Here is a 22,204-nt window from a genome sequence, read left to right as displayed (position 1 = left end):
GAGTTTTCTGTTGACTAATTCTGAACGCTTTTTATCGAGTGCTGCTTTCACTTGGTCTAATTGAGAGCAGTACTTGTTGGAATTAACGGTTTGGTTTTCCAAAAGGAGCTCATAATAGAGGACTCCCTTCCAATCCCACCATGTACACAACATCACCTTCTTTGGATAAAGACCAGCCTTTGGTGTGGTTGGTGGTGGTTCATTTCGCTTGCCCCACAATCTCCTCTGTTCCGCATTATTATACAGTATCCACTTTTCATCGCCCATCACAATTTATTTTGAAAATGGAACGTTTTCATTACATTTCAGTAGAGAATCACAGGCGGAAATACGGTCAAGAAGGTTTTTTTCACTTTACTTATGTGGAACCCAAGCATCAAAGCGATGAACATAACCAAGCTGGTGCAAATGATTTTCAACACTTGATTTGGATATTTTGAGTATGTCAGCTATCTCCCGCGTGGTATAACGTTGATTGTTCTCAATTAATGTCTCTATGTGATCGCTATCAACTTCAACTGGTATACCTGACCGTGGAGCATCGTCCAGCGAGAAATCTCCAGCACAGAACTTCACAAACCACTTTTGACATGTTCGATCAGTCACAGCACCTTCTCCATACACTGAACAAATTTGTTTTTGCGTTTCAGTTGCATTTTTACCTTTCTTGAAATAATAAAGCATAATTTGCCAAACTGTTGCTGTTTTTCTTCAACATTAAAATGGTTACACAGAAATTCACCAATTTTGTTAAGTCTTTTTTTAAACGCACACTGATATGACAGCTGTCACATACAATCTAACAAAATTGTTTTGAATGAAGTTAAAGACAACTAAGTGCTACTAGAGCCATCTGACAGAAAAAAACGAACGAACCTTTTGGCCAACCCAACAGTTGGGCAGTTTCTTATAAAGCTAAACATACACCATATGACCCAGCAATCCCACTCCTAGGAATTTACCCTAGAGAAATGAAAACATGTGCTCGCACAAAAAACTGTACATGAATATAGGAGCTTTATTCATAATTGTCCCAAACCGGAAATGGCGCAAATGTCCTTCAATAGATGAGTGGATAATTACAGTGTAGTGTATCGGTGTAGTGGAATACTCCTCCACAACGAAAAGGAGCAAACTGTTGTTACATGCAGCAACTTGGATGGGGATCTCATGAACATTATGCTGAGTGAAAAAAAGCTATTATCAAAAGATTACATACTGTGTGATTCCATTTATATGACATTCTGGAAAAAGCAAAATTGGGAACAGATCAGTGGTTGCCAGGATTTAGGGCTGCGGGCAGGGTTTGACTACAAAGGGGCAGCTTGAGATCACCTTTTCGGGTTGACGTACCTGTTCTGTTATCCTGATTGTGGTGGTAGTTACACAAATCTGTACATGTGTGAAAACTCAGAACCAATTTAACTGCAAAAAAACCAATTTAACTGCATATAAATAATGAAAATCTATAAAAATGAAATCAAAAAAGTCACAGAGCTCTGAGACCAGCTTTTGTTTCTTTTGCAGGTGAAACTAGTGAATATTCGCAACGATGACATCACAGACGGCAACCCCAAGCTGACCCTGGGCCTGATCTGGACCATTATTTTGCACTTCCAGGTAGGGTCTATGAAGTTTGTGGTCCTGGTTGCTTGGTTTGGACATGGCCTAGAAAGAGTTAGAGGTTGCTCTGCCTTCCAAGGGCACACTGAGGCTTGCTTCTCCGTATTTGGCAGTGAATGAGGGTGAGAGTGGGAGTTGGAAAGGAAGATTAGGGTGGCCTGGAGGCAAAGCTCTTGCAGTGTAAACCCAGAACTTCCTCATCATTTGCATGATGAAATGGGATTTTTCACTTGTTTGTGCTTTGGCCCTTTCATTGGCAGTCTGGTTATTAAAAGTCTGCTCAGCTGAGTCAAAACTGTCTCTTCAGGGACTCAGAATGTGAAGGGTGGGGAGAGATGTTGGATTTGATGCTCTAGAAGGGTGGAGCGAAGCCTTATAATCCTTCCTTGTTGTAGACTTTTCCTCATCTCTAATGATCTTAAACAAGCCTAGTTAATTGTAGCACTGTCTTAGTTATTTCGGGCTGTTATAATGAAACACCATAGGCTGGGTAGCTTAAACAACAAACATTCATTTCTCACAGTTCTGGAGGCTGGAAGTCTAAGATCAGAGTGCTAGCATGGTTGGCTCCTTGGTGAGGGCCCTTTTCCTAGTTACGCCCTTGCATGGCCTTTCCTTGGGGCATGCATGCAGAGAAAGAGATCTTGTGTTCCTTCATCTTTTTATAAGGGCATCAATCCCATTATGAGGGCTCCACTCTCATGACCTCATCTAAACCTAATTACCTGCCAAAGGCCCCACCTCCAGATACCATCATATCAGGGTTAGGGCTTCAATATATGAATTTCGAGGGGACACAAACATTCAGTTCATAGCAAGCACCTTGGTCTCTGGGTTTGTATATGTGTTTATAATCACAACCTTGTAGCATCCATCACACCCAAGAACAGTGGCATGTTGGTAGTGTTCACATGGTCACACAGCCTTCCTGTTGGTCCCCCCTAAGAAGATAAATCCTTTTCAAGTCTGGATTGCTATTGGAAAATCACAGCCCTATTTTTATAAGTAGACTATCTTGAATCACGTTAGCTCAACTAAACAAAACTATTTCTCAGACAGTTCTCCTATACCCAACAGCTGTACACAAGGCTGATCGATTACAGGGAGCACTTCTTTTTTTTTTTTAAATTTATTTATTTTTGGCTGCGTTAGGTCTTCGTTGCTGCATGCGGGCTTTCTCTAGTTGTGGCGAGCGGGGCTACTCTTGGTTGTGGTGTGTGGGCTTCTCATTGCGGTGGCTTCTCTTGTGGAGCACGGGCTCTAGGCATGGACTTCAGTAGTTGTGGTGCATGGACTTCTAGTTGTGGTGTGTGGGCGCGGTGGGCTCAGTAGTTGTGGTGTGGGCTTTTAGTTGCTCTGTGGCATGTAGGATCTTCCCAGACCAGGGCTTGAATCCGTGTCCCCTGCATTGGCAGGCAGATTCTTTACCACTGCGCCACCAGGAAAGTCCCCGGGGAGCATTTCTTGAGCAGGTGGGAAAAGAAGGCTAATAATATAAATATCTCAAGGCAGTGACTCCCAGGGCTGTGGCTGCTGTGATGTCCCAGTTGGGGGGTCAGCGCCACCTGCTGGGTGAAGGCAGAACAGCAGGTGTCCCAGAATTCCTGAGAATCTGGGAAATTCTGAGAGCTCAGGGTTTATTTCTTGGCGCTCTGGTTTGGAACCAGTGCTGGCAATCTGCAGCATAAGTAGGCTTAGGAAAGTGTGGAGGTAACGTGTGTTTTTGTGGAACCACAGGGTGTCCTCAGGCATACTTCGGATATAGGGATAACCACGAACATGAACTTGGCAGTGTGCCTTGGCAGGGTGGGAACAAGAACTTTGCTGAGCTTTCATAGAGTTACCCTCTTGGCACCCTTATGAACAGAGGGGTTTTTTAGAGAAACTTTGTTGGTTGTTTGTATTTCACCACAGACCTGCCTTCACTTTGAGAGACCAATGTTATTCCTCATAGGTGTGAAGTAAGAGGAAGCTGTCCACTGGGTCTTTGTTTCTCCTGACTGCAAGTAAATTCAACAAAAGGGAAATTCAGGGGTCAAGGAATGAAAATTGAACTGGCTAATTAAAATTTTCCTGGGACAGAGGAGATGGTGGTAATGTTCCTTAACTGAACACTGCATCAGGAAAATGTTCTCTCTTACTTTCTCTTTAAAAATTTGTTATGAAAAATTTCAAACATATATAAAAGCAGAGAAAATAGTATAGAACCACCATGTACCCATCACCTAGCCCTACAGTTGCTAACTCATGGCCAGTGTTATTTTGTCTATATCCTGATCCACTCCTCAAACCCCCAGGAGGTTATTTTGAAAGGAGTCCCAGACATCATATAATTTCATCTGTAAATATTTCAGTGTGTATCTCTTAAAGACTCTTCATTTAAGCAAACCACAGTGTTATAACACTGTAAAAATCAGTAATTTCTTAAAATCATTGAATATCTGAGCACTGTTCAGATTTCCCCAGTTATCTCATTTAAAAAATGGCTTGTTTGAATCAGAATCCAAAGTCCACACATGTGTTAAATTTTCCCCTCCTCTTTTTTTCTCCTTTTGGTTTGTTGAATAAATCAGGTCTTTTGTCCTATGCAATTTATGTAAAGATGCTGGTGGCATCTGTGGGATGTTTTCTAACAGCATCCTCCATCCCTCTCTTGTATTGCCTGTAAACTGGTGTTTTAGACCTGAGGCTGGATCATACTTAGTTTCCCTTTTTTGTGGGGCGGGGGGCGGGGGCAGGCAAGGATGCTGATGTTGAGTTGTATACCTTTTTTTTTTTTTTTGGCTGTGTTGGATCTTCATTGCTGCGCTTGGGCTTTCTCTAGTTGCAGCGAGCGGGGGCTACTCTTCGTTGCGGTGTGTGGGCTTCTTATTGCCGTGGCTTCTCTTGTTGTGGAGCATGGGCTCTAGGCGCATGGGCTTCAGTAGTTGCAGTAAGCGGGCTCAGTAGTTGTGGCTCACAGGCTCTAGAGCTCAGGCTCAGTAGTTGTGGCGCACAGGCTTAGTTGCTCTGTGGCATGTGGGATCTTCCCGGACTAGGGATTGAACCTGTGTCCCCTGCATTGGCAGGTGGATTCTAAACCATTGCACCACCAGGGAAGTCCCGAGATGTATACTTTTATTGCTACACATCAGAAGGCACATAATGTCTGTTGTCCGTCTGTTCGTGATGTTAAGCTTGATTAGTGAGTTCAGGTGTTATCAGCCTGATCCATCCATTGTAGATCCACTCACTGTTAGCTCTTCACCTAAAACTTTAGCAGCTACTGTTTGTCATTGCTAGTTCCATTATTTCATTAGAAGTTGCAAAATGGTGATACTCAAAATTCTATAATTCTTTTGTAAAGTAGAATTTTACTTTATCCATTACCCTGAGAGATAGCTCCTATAGGAAAGGCAAGATACAATGATAAATGCTTTCATCTTTCCCTCTGTTTTACCAGTTTTCAGAATAATTAGTTGATCCTCTAAGTTTCTCTAAAGACCAATGAAAGTTTCTTTGTTGATATTTATTTTCCTTTAGTATCAGTGTGACTCATGGATTTTTAACAGACTTAAATGTGTTCTAATCAAATACAGCTGTCATTTTTCTTAATACTCAGCTCCGTCTTTGGCCAATGACTTTTTTCAAGTTGACTCTGAGTCCTTTGTCATGATCCCCATAGTCTTGATAATGTGCTTTATTTCTTGTGTGAAGAGCTGTTCCAGATATTTTTTGTATATTTCCTGTTTCAGGCCTGGGATTAGCAATTTCTCCAAGGAACTGAAATTCTTTGTTGACAACAATCTGAGTGCTACCGGGTTGCTCACTGTCTCTAGGCGTTTTCTGTGGACAGAGCTAGCTAACACTTGTATTTTTCTCTTTTAAAAAAATCAAGAATTTATAATGATGTTTCTAATTCAAACTTAGAATTACAGAGTTTTATTCAACTTCTTTGACTTTATGTTTGTATCCTTTTTTTTCTTATGCTGAAAATCTTGATGCTATCTAAGTAACACATTACTTTTTCCCTTTTTCATACACACACAAGCACACGGGTGCATGCATACATAAAATCATATATATATTATGGCATATATAGAAAGTCATATATATTATATGTAATATATTTGAATCAAAATAACAATGACTGTTATTATTAACAACACGATTACTGAAAAATTTGTGATTTCTTTGCAGTCCTTTATGTCCTTAGTGTTTATCTCCTAAGGACGTACAAATAATCTTGTTTTATAGTCATTTGAAGTAACTTCTCTCTGTGTTGTTAAGCCATTAATTCAATACACAAGTTCATTTGTTTTTATATTCCTTCAGTTTTTAGGGATTGTTTTTTCCCTTTCAATTTTATTTTATATTTTATAGACCATATACATTGTTCCAAAGGGAAATTTTAAAAAGTGAACACAAGGTGTGTTCAGTGAAGTCTAGCTTTCATCTCTGCCCCCTCCATCCTGTTTCTTCCCTTTCCATATAGTTAGCTAATTGTTTTAAAACATTTTTTGGTTATCATTCTATTGTTTGTTTAAGAAAATACATTCTTTTTTAAAAACAACTTCATTGAGGTATAATTTATGTACCATAAAATTGATGCATTTTCATTGTGTAATTCAGTGATTTTTATGAGTTGTATAACCATCACCATAATCCAATTTTAGAACATTTTCATCATCCCACTAAGGTCCTTCTTGTCTATTTATAGTTATTCTCCATTCCCATCCCCAGCCTTAGGCAACCACTAATATGTTTTTTGTTTCTACAAATTTGCCTCTTCCAGACATTTCATTTAAATGGAATCTTACAATATGTGCTCTTTTGTGTCTAGCTTCTTTCACTTAACATAATATTCTTGAGGTTCATCTATGTTGTAGCATGTATGAGTACTTAATTCCTTTATTGCTGAGGAGTATTCTGTTGTATGGATATACCATATATTTTGTTTATTCAGCAGTTGACGGACATTTGGGTTGTTTTCATTTTTTGGCTATTATAAATAACGTTGATTTGAATATTTGTGTGGATGTATGTTTTCATTTTTTCATTTCTCTTGGCTATATACCTATGGGTGGAATTGCTGGGTTATAGGGTAGGTTTATATATAACTTTTCAAGAAACTGCCAAACTGTCTTCCAAAGTGGCTGAACCATTTTATATTCCCACCAGCTCAATTGTGAGAGTTCCTGTTTCTCCATATCCTTGTAATTGTCTGTCTTTTAGATTATAGCCATCATAGTGGGTGTGAAATGGTATCTCCTTGTGGTTTTAGTTTGCAGGAGAATGTATTCTTTTTTTTTTTTTTTTAAGGATTTTATTTATTTATTTTTTGGTTGTGTTGGGTCTTCGTTGCTGCGCACGGGTTTTCTCGAGTTGCCGCGAGCGGGGGCTACTCTTTGTTGCCCTGTGCGGGCTTCTCATTGTGGTGGCTTCTCGTTGCGGAGCACGGGCTCTAGGTGCGCAGGCTTCAGTAGTTGCGGCATGCAGGCTCAGTAGTGTGGCTTGCGGGCTCTAGAGCGCAGGCTCAGTAGTTGTGGTGCACGGGCTTAGTTGCTCCATGGCATGTGGGATCTTCCCGGAGCAGGGCTCGAACCCGAGTCCCCTGCATTGGCAAGCGGATTCTTAACCACTGCGCCACCAGGGAAGTCCCGATTTTAGTTTTTAATTATGAAATTGTTAATTACCCAGAGAAGTACAGAAAAGTATATAACAGATCTTCATGTGTGTAGTCAACTTCAAAATTAAACAGATGTTAATATTTGCTTTTATATATGCTTTTGTTTTTATTTTCCAGTATATCTTTCTTTTTTCAGTCACTCTGAGAAGGCCAGTATGACTTACAGTGTTGTGTGACACATACTGCTTTGTAACGTGGTTATTTGTTTCACTCAATAAGTACTTGTTAAATGAATGGATATTGTATGAAATTGGTCTCCTCGAAGCTGTGGGGTAGGTAGACCAGATAAATAGACTGTGGTGTGTGTTTTCCTGTGCCCATTGTTCAGATGAGCAAACTGAAACACAGAGACCAACTGACTTTTTTAGGTTATACATCCAGATACTAATAATAGGATTTCTTATCTCTTGGTTTTGTCCAGGCCTGTTTTAAGGTACATGTTAGGATTTATGATTTTTCTAGAAGATAAGTTCTTTAAAAATCAGAATCTGACAAAATTAGCTTTCCAACTTTCACATGTTTATTAAATACTAGTGTATGTATAGCACTCTGAAATTTAAGAAGTCTGGGAGTTTAGGTCAAGAGTGGTCTTAGTTGGGTTTACATTTGTGTGTACTTTATGACACTTAGTGCTTGGCATGTAGATGAGGCATCATTCATGCTTGCGGAGTGAATGAATGAGCTTTTTTGCTCTGGAGTCTTTTATGCCCGCTATCTCTATGGGAGACCTATGGGCAGTAAACAGTTAACTAGAAAAAGCCAAAGGATAAAACATGAAAAATATGTGGGCACTAGAAATCTGCTCTCCCAAAAGGCAGCTGGCCATGTGTTCAGAGTTCAGGCTAGATGAGTAGAAGGTCCAGGGGAAAGTCCTTGTGATCAGAGTTAACTTACTCAGTAAACTAGGGGAAGCAGCGCCCCTATGGAGAAAAACAAGCACCTAAACTTTGGACGTTAGAACATAGCTACTACTTTCCTTAGAGCCTAATCAAGAAAAAGAGTATATTAGGACCCTGGTGGTGGTGGAGTGCCTCATACCTCTTAGCTCCAGTAGTAAATGAGGAGAAAAGGGACTTAACATAGACCAGGCAGTTTCAAGACCGAGCACTTTCAAGACACCATCCCATGAACCCTCTCTACAACCCCATTAAGTAAGGGGTAGCATCCATGTTTTAGAGGTAAGGAGACTGAATCACTTAGCAAGATAGTTACTTAGCGACTGAGTTAACAGAACTGGGAATTTGAACCTAGGTCTACCTTGCTGAACTCTCTGCTCGTTTCCTAGATCAGTTTTCCTCTGGAGCAGAAGGAAATGAACGCCTGATTTGCCCAACATATGCAGAAGTTTAAGAAAGAAAAGGCTCCTAGAAGTAATCTGCTCAGCTCTGTCAGGCCCGTCTGTCAGAGAAAACTGCAGCAGCAGCAGTCATATCCAGAGGCTGTCTCTCTTGTCCCTGAGTTGATCGTTTTCAGGAATTCAGTTTGCTTGTATTTCATGAGCAAAATTCAAGCTTGAGCCTTGGGGTGTACATCTGAGAAGTTCCACAGTTCCAGCGCTCTTTGTTGAAGGAGTAGAGGCCTGGTACCTGCCTGGAGAATTATATTGTAACATCAGATTTTTTGCCGATTAAGTGATTTTTCTGGAGTCTGACTGAGTTTCTCTCTCACGCTAACCTCCTTGTCTTGTTTCTTGCTGTGGTTTACAATGGCCATCAGATGGTGCTACAGCTTCACAGTCAGCCTTTGTAAAGGCTTAGGGGAGAAAGGACACCTCCTGCAATGGTGAGGCAGATGGGGCATCAGTAGGGTCTCAGAAGTGCTGTGGAAGAGCTGTTGCTTAAGGGTCCTTATTGCTTTCCTTTGGTGGCGGGCATTTTTCAGGTCTCCAGGAGAGGTGGATAGGCTTACGTAGAGCCAGGCCGACTTTTTCTCTCTGCAGTGTGGTCTGGATCCTTTCGGTATAGAATAAATAGATTTGACCAGGAGGAAACACATAAAAGCTCTGTCCTTCCACTCCATTTGGAGCCCTTTGGATTGTGCTGTTATCTCACCTGTCACACGCTATGCTAAAAAAACTGTGGTGGGCAAATCCCACTGGCACAACAGGGTGGTTTTTGAATCCAACGTTTTAGACTTTTATTTTTTTAAAGATGAGCTTTAAAGTAATTCCTGTAATTATTTTTTAAAATATTTATTTAATTAATTTATTTGGTTGCACGAGGTCTTAGTTGTGGCTCGCGGGCTCCTTAGTTGTGGCATGAGAACTCTTAGTTGCGGCATGCATATAGGATCTAATTCCCTGACCAGGGATCAAACCCGGGCCCCCTGCATTGGGAGCACAGAGTCTTATCCACTGCACCACCAGGGAGGTCCCACCAACTTTTTAGACCTTTAATTCAGACTTCCTGCCCTGCTGCAATTTGAGTAAAAACCATCTGGGCCTCATTTTAGTGACTTCCTGTTACTCCCAAAGAGCAAGAGTTATCTTTTTGTTTCAGCCCTTGGTCCATGTGAGTGAGTCTAGTTGCCAATTCAAAACAGTGGAGTATCTTCCTGTTTTACTTAACTGAGTACAGACTTCCATCCCTGCTGCAGGTAGAAGGCAGTGTAACAAGGGTTTGAAGTTCAAAGTCTTAAACAGGGGTTCATGTTCTGGCTTTGCCACTTTGTGTAGCCTTGAGCAAAGGAATCCACTTTCTTGAACCTCAGTTTCTTTATCTGTAAAGTGTAAAATAATAGTTTTGACTTCATTTGGTTACTGTGGGAATTAAATGAGACAATCTATAGCTTAGCATGGGGCGTGGCACATGACAAATGCTAAAAACATGTTAGCTGTCAGTAGCAGCAGTAATTACTGTTGGACATTCGTGTCAAGTATCGTTCAGCAGAAACGCTGCTTCTCTGTTGTATACGGAAGTGGTATCCTTTTTACCGAACATCCATATACTGTACTCAAAGCCGATTTCCGGGTTTTTCCTCCGTGTGTCATTGGCCAGCAGAATTAACAGATGTCTCTCTCTCTCTCTCTCTTTCTCTCTCAAAAGTAGGGAAATAAATGCTACAGGAGACTAGATCTTTAAAGCTTGTGTTTCTTTTTGTAACTATGAGGATTACAATGCTCTGGTCTCTCTTCTGGTTATAATTTTATTGTTTCTGACCTGAAAAAATCGGGAGTATGTTAATCCTGCTTGATATTTTCTTTTGGACATCTTGGTGCAGCAGTTGAAATCTGTTTCACTTCACAGTTTGGGGGCCATAGTCCCCGGCCCTGGTTCCTCTTGGCCCTTCCCTTCCTGGTTGGTACCAGCCGCTGGCTTGCTTTTCCCCTCTTTCTCCTCCTCCTTCCTTCACGTTACCTTCTCCCAGGGCCTCTTTTCTTTCCCCCTCCCTTTTCCATTTACTCTTACATTCCCTCCCTCCTTCCTGCCCTCCCTAATTCCTCCCCTCCCCTGGTTTCTAGCTCCTTTTTGCTTTCTGTTTGTGTTTCTGAAGGCAGTGCTCCAATTACCTCATATTTGGAGAGAGGAAGCTGTAGCCAATCCGGTTTCTGTCTGCTTTTAGGTCAAGTGATTTCTGAACTGCAGTGAGATGCTTTGAATTTGTCTTGTTGCAGCTCTGAGCCTGTAAGATGGCTGTCTGAATCGGCAGCGGCTGGAAGAGACAGAGAGAGGCGGGGAGGGAGGAAGAATTGGAGGGATCGCCGGCATAGTGCATGTTTTTAAATGTGCATCTAATCCGATGAAGCCAAGGTTGGGATTTCTCTGGGATCCCAGGACTGGCTTAGCTGCGTTTTTGCTGAGATTAGGAGAGGAAAGCGATGGGAAATTCGCTGGGCTGCGTTAAGGAGCCGAAAGATTCAATAGCTGTTCCTGAGAAGACTCCCATATCTCCTAAGAAAAGGGTTCGGCTCAAAAGGAAGTGGAGGGGGAAGAAAACCTCTACTCCAGAGGTCCCTCGCGAGGAAGAACCCTTGCAAGGAACTGGAGTCATCGAAGAGACGGAAACCCTGACGAAGTTAACAGTGAGTCTCCAACAGGAGGAAGGAGTGGGAGGGGTAGAGCCACCCCCCACAGACATTTTACTGCCTGGGGACTCGGCCCCCGACTCAGGGGTGGGAGATCAGGGGATGATCGTACAGGTGAAGGAGAGATTCCAGGGGGAGATCCAGACTGCTCAGCTTTTGTTAGAGAATGAGTCATCAGTTGCCAGAGGGGTCTGGGATTCCCTGGAAGAGGGGATGACTGTCATCGCTCACCTGCTCGATAACCCCGCAGAAAGGAGCTGTGAGAAGTCAGTGAGCCAACTGGTGGAATTTCCGAGGACAGCATCCTGCAGCAGCAGGGCTGTGCTGCTGCCTTTGCATGGAGGGACTGCAGTGGAGAAAGGAGATATTCAGCTTGGATTTGGGAGCAGCACTTTCCCCAGGACAGACTGCCCCACCGACACAAGACATCAAGACCATCTTTCCGACGGATGGAGTGTAGGGGGAGGAACCAAGGGTATTTTAAGTGCCCCTCAGACAGGTGCCTGGATTGTGGAACATTCTCCTTCGTCACTACCGGCCCAGTCGAGAGGCCAGAGCTGCACAGAGCCTGCCCACGTGGGTCGAGTGCCCCCCCAGGTTCCCAGACTGCCTGCTTCTCAGAGTGATTTATCCATCAGTGGCCTGACTGAGAGCATCTTGCCCTCCTCCTCTGGCTATGGCAGCGATGGGCTGCACTTACGAGGGGTCCAGCCTAAAGATACAGAGCCTGAAAAGAGCTCCACGTCCTTCTCAGAAGAGGACGGCACCCTTTCTTTGGAGGCAAGCCCCACCCCCTTAGGGGGTCTGGAGGAGGTAGGTGGGCATGTTCAAGGGGTAGTCACACAGCGGTTTGTATTACTGGCCTCAAACTTGTGAAAGTGGAATGTGGCGAGCAGTGAGGAGCTTGGTGCTGCTCCTCAAACTTTACCTGTTAGTCAAGTACTAGTAGTTAGCGACTGCTGCGCTTGGCAAGCGAAATCTATTTCAGGTCTGCCCCTTGATGCTTGAACCTATCTTGTTGTCTCTGGGGGATCCCTGACTCTGGGTAACCATGCTATATAATTGCTGGAGCTATCTGGTGGGGTTCTCTCTCCAGGTGCAGTGCTAGGTAATACTTAACTCTCAGGAGGTCTGTTTATCAGCGTCCCTGCTGTAGGAGGTTGTGGTATGGCACGGAGGTGATGGGGAGGCCTAGCTGATTCCAAGATGAGTGTGGAAGGGGTGAGGGCTGAGGCACTGACTTCGGTGTGGTTGTTCTTCTCCTCTGGAGAATGATGTTCTTATTGGAGCTGATGTAATTCCCCCCCTTGGGGACACTGCTAATGGCAACACCCATTCAGTATGTGTTTAGGTGGAGAGGCTAGTCCTCCTTTGGTTCCTAATTCCAGCATTAGAGGAGAGGGGCATGGATTTATCTGGAGATTAGTCCAGAGCTGGGGGGAGGGGGTAGAGAGGGAGTTAGGGCAGTCTGAAAGTTCAAGGCTAGAAACAGTTTGTTTTCTGATTGGACTTGTTTATGGCTCTAACATGTTTTTGTTTGTGAGATATATATTCAGACATAAGTGGAGGTGGTGGTAGTTTTAGGTGGTGGGTGTTGTGAGGGGTCAAGGAGCAAGTGAGAATTCAAGAGCTCTGAACACTGAGAGGGAAGGAGACTCAGCAAGACCTTGGGTGGCACAGGTTCTGGTCTGTCACACAGGGGTGTGATTGTGTAGGTGACTAAAGTTATAATTCATCAGTGACGGAAGAACTTTTATTGGCATGTCAGTCTCTGCAGCAGAAGAAATAAAAACTTAGGCTCCCAGAGCGGCAAGAGGTGGAAGATGGAACATGGCATTTTCCTTGCTAGGCTGTGGGCAGCTGCCCTGGTGTCTGCAGAGCAGACACTGTGGCCCACCTACAGGTGCCCTGCTAATCATCAACAGTATGAGGCTGAGGAGAGACGTAAATTTTAAGCTGATCTGTGCTTAAAATGACCTTTTGGGTGATGAATTTCCCCCATGGATAGGCCCATTTCAGTGCCCTTTGTTATTATAGAGTTTGGAGACTCCGAACAGTTGGAGGAAAAGATGGCCATTGAAAAATATTTGTTATGCGGTTGGGCAGGAGGCATCCTTGGGCTTTTCCATATAAAAATGTGTGTGTGTGTGTGTGTATGCATGTGTGTGTGTGTGTGTGTGTGTGTGTGTGTTAAAGCGGGAAGGGAGGCAGTGAGGCTGCTGGGGGTTGGGGTGTATTTGAGGTTCATCGGATAAGAGGGAATGTCAAAGTCAGCCTTTATCTTTGTACAGAACAGATGGAGAGTAATTGTGGCAGAACCAACTGCTGAACTGACCGCTCCTTTGATATTCCTAGGGTTAAAGTTGAAGCTGTGGAGGCATCACGATGATTTAGGATACGTGCTCATAATTCGGTGTGAGACTTTCAGAAAGTTTGGAGTATAAAATGTGAAGGGACTCCTAGTGGAAATCAGTTCTAGATAATGGCCCATAAGTGACTGTGGTGCTTTTGGTGTGGGATCTCCACCCGGAGCGGGAAGGTTCTGGACAACTCTGTGAGGAGTCTCCAAGAAAAGATTGGTGGGAGTAGACTATGATCTGTAGTTTAACAGAGTCAACAGCAGTGTGATTCTTGGGCTGTTCAGTATGAGAATGATACTGGTGTGTGGCGTTTTCTGGGCAGCCAGGCTCTACATCCCGTCCCAGCTACCCCTTGAGAGGAGACACAACCAGACTACTCAGTGATGGCCCAGGCAGAAAAACTAGGCGGCCCAGAGTCAGCTCAGAAGGCTGACACGTCTCTGAGGCTCTGTGTCCATCAGGTGATGCAGGGACCACAGACTGACCATTCTGTATGACAGATAAGAAGTGACTTCTCAAGATAAATGTGAAATCCCTTCAGGATGAAAGTCCTTAAGGTCACAGGGGCCTCAAACCCTCTTTGGTCTCTGAAGGCATTGTCTTCAGGGAGCTGCCCCCTCCCTGGCAGGCTGTTCACACGGCCTGGGGACAGCTGGGCAGCTCGAGAGACAGGGCAGTGTGTTTTGACACTGCAGACCTCCTGTGAAATGTGGATTGAACCACAAGGTGAGAGCATCTGACTGGAGTGAGAGCCCTGGGAGGACACGGGGGTCAGAAGAGCCCACCGCTGCTGGTCACACACCAGCTCCTTCGCGGAGACGGGCAGCAGGCGCTTCAACAGGTTTGAGTTTTTGTTTGTTTGTTGGTGCTCGTTTTGTTTTGTCTTTAACATGTCAGGGTAGTAACCCTCCGTAGAAACAGTTTGAGCTTCAGAATGGTGTCTGTCCTTGGCATAACTCAGGCCGCCTTGTCCCTCCCGTTGATCACTCCAGGGCATGGTGATGGGAGTGGGGCCAGGCTCCGGCTGCACAGAAACTTGGCAGTGGGTTTGTTTCTTTTCAGGATGGAGAGAAATGGGAACTGATTCTGATGCTTGCTGAGTGCCGGGTTTAGGTAATAGAAGACAAATGGTCTGCTTTTCTGTTCACCTGGTAGAGCCGATTCTTCTCTTGACAGGAAACAGTTAACAAGAGAAACAGGATGACAGGGGCCAGGGGACAAAAATGGTTTTCAGAATAAGTAGACTGAGATTTGGAGCCAGATGGGAGCGAGTTAACAGCAGTTGTACTTTGATGTCAGACAAAGGCCTTCGCTGGTCCATTCCATCTCTCAGGAGGACTCCCTACTCCCAGCTGCCATCAATAGCCGTAATACCTGGCTTAATGGAACAAGGAAAATTGTTGAAAAACCCTTTCTTTTCTCTGTCTTGGCTCCACTGCCAATTGTTAGTGGATTGTGTTGATGGAGAATTGGCTGTATACCATTGCCCTTGCCACAAATCCTTAGATTTCAGGTGAATAGTCAGATAACTCTGGGGCTAGGAATGATGAGAAAGAAATCAGTTGGTATATTATTTTCTGGGCTGAGCCTTTTCAGTTATAAGTATCCCTTTCCCATTTCTCCTCTTTCATTATAGGGAAAGTAGTTTTACTAATATTGGCTTTGTATTACAAGAAGAAAGCAAAATTAACCAGATGATACTATTGGAGGAATGTAGCAGTTAAAGTTACAGTTAGAGCTTCATTTAAGAAAGGAATTTTCTTTAAAAAAATTTTTTTTCTTTAAAGAATGTATTTATTTATTTTTGGCTGCGTTGGGTCTTTGTTGCTGCCCGCGGGCTTTCTCTAGTTGCAGCAAGTGGGGGCTACTCTGCGTTGCGATGCGCGGGCGTCTCATTGTGGTGGCTTCTCCTGTTGCAGAGCGCGGGCTCTAGGTGCACAGGCTTCAGTAGTTGTGCCTCATGGGCTCAGTAGTTGTGGCTTGTGGGCTCTGGAGCGCAGGCTCAGTAGTTTTGACGCACGGGCTTAGTTGCTCCGCGGCATGTGGGATCTTACCGGACCAGGGTTCAAACCCGTGTCCCCTGCATTGGCAGGCGGATTCTTAACCACTGCGCCACGAGAGAAGTTCCTTTCAAAAAATTTTACTTAATTAAAAATATTACCAAAGAATCATTATTTTTCAGGTGTAACAATGGTGTTGTGGTTATGTTTTAAAAAAAAGTCCTTTTAGAGATACATACTGACGTGTTTTTGGAGGAAAGGATAGTGTGGGCTTTGCTTCATAATAATAGGGGAGGGGTGAAGTGGGTGGAGTGTAGATGAAACAAGATTAGCTATGAGTTGATATGGTTGAAACTGGGTGATGGGTACATAGGAGTTCATAATACCATTCTGCCTTTTTATTGTATATATTTGGTATTTTCCGTTTCAAATGGAAAGTTGTTTTTCTGGGTTTTGATTTGCTTTTTGCTGCTCTTCTCACTAATTTGTTTTGGAAAATGTATTTTTTGTCAAATTGCTATTTATATTAACATGTAATATGTTTATTATTATTGTCTTTTTTAAAAATGTTATCCCCACATGTACCTATGGCAACCACCAATCTGTTCTCTGCTATCTATGAGCTTTTTTTTTAAAGATTCCATGTATAAGAAGGATCGTACAGTATTTGTCTTTCTCTGTCTGACTTATTTCATTTAGCGTAATGCCCTCGAGATCCAGCCATGCTGTCGCAAATGGCAGGATTTCATTCTCTTTAATGGCTGAATACTATTCCATTATGTGTATGTGCCACAATTCCTTTATCCATTCATCCTTTGATAGATACTTCAGCTGTTTCCATAACTTAGCTATTGTAAACAAAGCTGCAGTGAAGGTGCATATATCTTTTCAAGTTAGTGTTTTCATTTTCTTTGGATAAGTACCCAGGAGTAGAATTGCTGGATTGTATGGCAGTTCCATTTTTAAGTTTTCGGGGAACCTCCATACTGTAGCCACCTCCAGAGTGGCTACACCAATTTACATTCCTACCAACAGTGCACAAGGGTTCGCTTTTCTCCACATCCTTGCCAGTATATGTTATTTCTTGTCTTTTTTGATAAGAGCCATTCTAATAGGTTTGAGGCAGTATCTCATTGTGGCTTGGGTTTGCATTCCCCTGATGATTAGTGATGTTGAGCATCTTTTGATGTACCTGTTGGCCATCTGTATGACTTCTTTGGAAAAATGTCTATTCAGATCTTCTCCCCATTTTTAAACTGGATTGTTTGTGTTTTTGCTGTTGAGTTGTATAAATTCTTTCTGTATTTTGGATGTTAACTTCTTATCAGATGTATGATTAGCAAATATGTTCTCCCATTCAGTGGGTTGCTTTTTCATTTTGTTGATGGTTTCCTTTGCTGTGTAGAAGCTTTTTAATATGGTGTAGTCCCACTTGTTTATTTTTGCTTTTGCTTTTGGTGTCAGATTAAATACATCAGTGCCAAGATCTATATCAAGGAGATTGCTGCCTATGTTGATCTATATCAAGGAGATTGCTGCCTATGTTTTCTTCCAGGAATTTTATGATTTTAGGTCTTAAGGTCAAGTCTTTAATCCACTTTGAGTTAATTTTGGGGTATGGTGTAAAACAGTGGTTGAGTTTCATTCTTTTGCATTTGGCTGTCTAGTTTTCCCAACACCATTTATGGAAGAGACTGTCCTTTCCCCATTGTGTATTTTTGGCTCCTTTTTTGTATATTAATTGAACACATATGCATGGGTTTATTTCTCGGTTTTCACTTCAGTTCCATAAGCCAAATACCATACTGTTTTATTACTACAGCTTTGTAATGTTGTTGGGAATCAGGGAGAATGATGCCTCCGGGTTTGTTCTTTTCTCAAGATTGCTTTGATTAATCAGTGTGTGTGTGTGTGTGTGTGTGTGTGTGTGTGTGTGTGTGTGTAGTTCCATACAAATTTTGGGATTATTTGTTTTATTTATTTGAAAAATACCATTGGAATTTTGATAGGGATTGTACTGAATCTGTAGATTGCTTTGAGTAGTGTGGACATTTTAACAGTAATGATTTTTCCAGTCCATGAGCACAGAATTTCCTTCCATTTATTTGTGTCTGAAATTTCTTTCATTAATGTCTTATAGTTTTCTATATACAGGTCTTTTACCTGCTTGGTTAAATTTATTCCTAGGTGTTTTATTCTTTTTGATGCAGTTATAAATGGGATTGTTTTCTTTATTTATCTTTCTGATAGTTTGTTATTAGTGTATAAAAATGCAACAGATTTTTGCATATTGATTTTGTATCCTGCAAGTTTATTGAATTTGTTTATTCCAATAGTTTTTTGATGTCTTTAGGAGTCTTTGGGGTTTTCTGTATATAATATTCTGTCATCTGCAAATAGTGGCAGTTTTACTTCTTCCTTTCCAATTTGGATGCTTTTTATTTCTTTTCCTTGCCTAATTGCTCTGGCCAGGACTTCCAATATTATGCTGAATAAAAGTGGAGAGAGGGGCTTCCCTGGTGGCGCAGTGGTTGAGAGTCCGCCTGCCGATGCAGGGGACACGGGTTCGTGCCCCGGTCCGGGAAGATCCCACATGCCGCGGAGCGGCTGGGCCCGTGAGCCATGGCCGCTGAGCCTGCGCGTCCGGAGCCTGTGCTCCGCAGCGGGAGAGGCCACAACAGTGAGAGGCCCGCGTACCACCAAAAAAAAAAAAAAAAAAGTGGAGAGAGTGGGCATTCTTGTCTTGTTCCGGATCTTAGAGAAAAGACTTTCATCTTTCCATCACTGAGTATAATGTTAGCTCTGTCCTTTATTATGATGAAATACATTTCCTCTATACCTGCTTTGTTGAGAGTTTTTATAAATGGCTGTTGAATTTTGTCAAGTGCTTTTTCTGTATCTATTGAGATGATAATACGATTTTTATTCTTCCTTTTGTTAATGTGTGCTATATCACATTGACTGATTTATGGATGTTGAACCATCCTTGCATACCTGGAATAAATCCTACTTGATCATGGTGTGTGATCCTTTTAATGTATTGTTGAATTTGGTTTGCTAATATTTTTTTAAGGATTTTTGCATCTATGTTCATCGGGAATATTGCCTGTAATTTTCTTTTCTTGTGGTGTCTTTGTCTGGTTTTGTTATCAAGGTAATGCTGGCCTCATAAAATTAGTTTGGATGAGTTCCCTCCTCTTCTGTTTTTGGAAGCGATTGAGAAGTATTGGTGTTAATTCTTCTTTGAATGTTTGATAGAGTCTATCAGTGAAGCTGTCTGGTCCTGGACTTTTGTTTGTTGGGAGGTTTTTGTTTGTTTGTTTTTTGTTTTTTGCTGTTGTGGCCTCTCCCATTGCGGAGCACAGGCTCTGGACGCACAGCCTCTGGACACGCAGGCTCAGCGGCCATGGGTCACGGGCCCAGCCGCTCCGTGGCATGTGGCATCTTCCTGGACCGGGGCACGAACCCGTGTCCCCTGCATCGGCAGGCGGACTCTCAACCACTGCACCACCAGGGAAGCCCTCGTTGGGAGGTTTTTGATTACTGATTCAATCTCCTTACTAGTAATCAGTCTGTTCAGATTCTCTGTTTCATCATGATTCAGTCTGGGTAGGTTGTATATTTCTAGGAATGTATCCATTTCTTCTAGGTTGTCCAACTTGGTGTGTAATTTTTCATAGCAGTCTTTTATGATCCTTGGTATTTCTGTGGTATCACTTGTAACATCTCCTCTTTCATTTCTGATTTTATTTGTCTCCTCTGTTTTTCTTGGTGAGTCTAGCTAAAGGCTTGTCAATTTTGTTTATCTTTTCAAAGAACCAGCTCTTAGTTTTGTTGATCTTCTCTATTGTCTTTTTCATCTTTATTTTATTTATTTCTGCTCTAATCTTTGTTATTTCCTTCCTTGTACTAACTTTTGGCTTCATTTGTTCTTCTTTTCCTAGTTCCTTGAGATGGAAAGTTAAAAAAAAATAATGGTAGAATTATATAGTGCATATACTGAAAAAGGATTAATGTCCTGAATATATGAAGTGTAGTATAGGTGACGTGGTTAAGAGTGTGGAGCCAGGTTGGCTGAGTTTGAATTCCAGCTCTACTACTTAGTAGCCATGTACCTTGGGGCAAGTTACTTAAATTCTCTGTGGCACAGTTTCCTCATTTGTAAATTGAGGATAAGAATAGTATGTACTCAATGTAGGGTTGTTGTGAGAATTATGAGTAAATTCAAGTAAAACACAATAGATGTTTGTTACTAATATTATTATTTAAATAATTCCTATAAATAAGAAAAAGGTAAACACACTAGTAGAAAAATAGGGGAAAGCCCAGGAATAAGCAGTTCATAAAAAAAGAAAACCCAAATGCCTCATACACAGGAGTCTTTCTCACTAGTAATCAAAGATGTAAAACTCAAAACAACAACAGGATGCCATTTTATATCCCTCAGACTGGCAGAAAATAAAAAGTTTGAAAGTACAGAGTGTAGGTGAAGATGCAGAATAATGGAAAAACCTCTTCACACCCTTGTGGATAGAAGTATAAATTGTTATTGTTATTTGACAGTAGTTTGGCAGTATTTAGGAGAATTTAAAAATGCCAGTAGTCTGTGACTTAGGATTTCCGTTCTAATTGTATTCCCCAGAGCAGCAGTCGCCAGCCTTTTTGGCACCAGAGACCAGTTTCGTGGAAGACAGTTTTTCCATGGATAGGGGTGTGGGAGGGGGTGGGGGTGTTTCAGGTGGTAATGCGAAATGTGATCGGCAGATGAAGCTTCGCTCACTCGCCCGCCGCTCACCTCCTGCTGTGCGGCCCAGTTCCTAACGAGCCGCGGACCGGTACTGGTCTGCGGCCTGGGGTTGGGGACCCCTGCCCTAGAGAGACCTCCATGACTCTGAACTTGAATATTGAAAGGAGTACCCCTGATCTTTACCTAACTCTTCTGTAGGTAAGAAACACAGCTGCCATGAGATCCTTCTAGCCAGGCATTTGTAATGAATTATTGCATTGTGCCCTCACCTGTTTCTTGAATGGAAGTTTTCAAAGTCTGATGCCTTCACTGTAGCGGGATGAAGTCAGCTAGAAACTTCAGGACATGTGAATCAAGTATCTGTTAGCTCATTACATCTGGTTTCATTCCCTGAGACTTATGCAGACTTACAAAGTCCAAAATCCTCAGCCTGGTATTCCAACCCCTCCATAATCTCTCTAATCTTCTCTCCTATATCAGTTCCCAGTTTGAGCTTTCATGTCTTTTGTTTTTAATATGCTGAAATTTTTATTTTTAATTAATTAATTAATTAGGCTGCGTTGGGTCTTTGTTGCTGCCCGTGGGCTTTCTTTAGTTGCGGCGAGGAGGGGCTACTCTTCATTGTGGTGCGCGAGCTTCTCATTGCGGTGGCTTCTCTTGTTGTGGAGCACGGGCTCTAGGCGTGTGGGCTTCAGTAGTTGTGGCTCGCGGGCTCTAGAACGCAGGCTCAGTAGTTGTGGCGCAAGGGCTTAGTTGCTTTGCGGCATGTGGGATCTTCCCGGACCAGGGCTCGAACCCGCGTCCCCTGCATTGGCAGGCAGATTCTTAACCACTGCACCACCAGGGAAGCCCTCTTCTTAGATATTAAAACTCAGCATAGATGTTGTCTTATCATCTCTGCAGAGTTCCTCGACACTGCTAGTTTGGGTTACTTGCTTACCTCTGTCACAGCATTGATCTCTCTGATTGGTATATTGTCTCCCCTACTACATTGCTGAGCTTGAGGCCCAAGGTTGTGCTTTTGTCTTGAGATACCAAGAACTTGAACACAGCTCCTAGAACATAGGTATTGCTCAAGAAATAACAACAGAACGAGTCAGTCCCATGGTGATTGACTTTTTGTTGTTGTTGTTCTCCCTCGTCCTAACATATGGTGTCTGACATAGTGTGAAGCACTGATGAGATGTTGTTCAGTAAAAACTAACTGACTTATTAGGAACATGCTCAGTTTCTAGATAATGCTTCAGAGAAGGAATTAATCAAGCCATGGGAAGTGTGCGTTGAAAGAAAACTCAGGTAGATGAGTTTAGTCTCTGAGATGGTAATGAGGCTGTGCTGTCTCTCCAAATGGTTCCTTTTAAACATCCAGATGAGGGAGAAAGCTCCCTGACACTGAAGCTGGAATTCTCCGTTTGGGAGATTAAGGTAAAAGCTTCTATGTATCCCAAAGGACAGCACTGTGCAATCCCATGTGAATATTACATGAAAAGATGGACAAAAGCCAAATTTAATTATTGAGATGATTGTGATGATAATCCCATTTTTCTCATCCAGTTCACAATCTAGGAAAGGCCCTAATCGAAACAGGGTATTTTTCCTACCCCTGAGGGATCTAAATATTTCCCTGTCTCATTACAGCTATGTGGAAAATCTGAAGTACAGCTGTTCATTGAACAGTTTCCAATGCAATATACAAAGATACTGTGATTGGCAGACAGGAGATGCCATCGGAGATATTGACTGTGATATTGTGGAGATACAATATCAGTTGACTAACTGGAA

At 42.6% G+C, this 22,204-nt stretch overlaps 1 protein-coding gene across 6 annotated transcripts in view; it reads left to right on the top strand.

Moving 5' to 3' along the window:
- Positions 1-22,204, top strand: part of MACF1 (microtubule actin crosslinking factor 1) — a 341,877-nt gene that overhangs the window by 142,639 nt on the left and 177,034 nt on the right. For 5 of the 6 annotated variants that reach the window (XM_073791606.1, XM_073791623.1, XM_073791602.1 and 2 more), the window contains exon 5: positions 1,528-1,620. In XM_073791606.1, coding sequence (XP_073647707.1) covers positions 1,528-1,620 — 93 coding nt within the window. Of the gene's footprint in view, positions 1-1,527; positions 1,621-11,048; positions 12,129-22,204 lie in introns of those variants that run through there. The other variant, XM_073791598.1, reaches the window with a different exon arrangement.

Source organism: Tursiops truncatus, chromosome 1 (assembly GCF_011762595.2).
Source record: "Tursiops truncatus isolate mTurTru1 chromosome 1, mTurTru1.mat.Y, whole genome shotgun sequence".
NCBI classification, from domain to species: domain Eukaryota; kingdom Metazoa; phylum Chordata; class Mammalia; order Artiodactyla; family Delphinidae; genus Tursiops; species Tursiops truncatus.
This window is presented reverse-complemented; position numbering and strand designations above follow the sequence as displayed.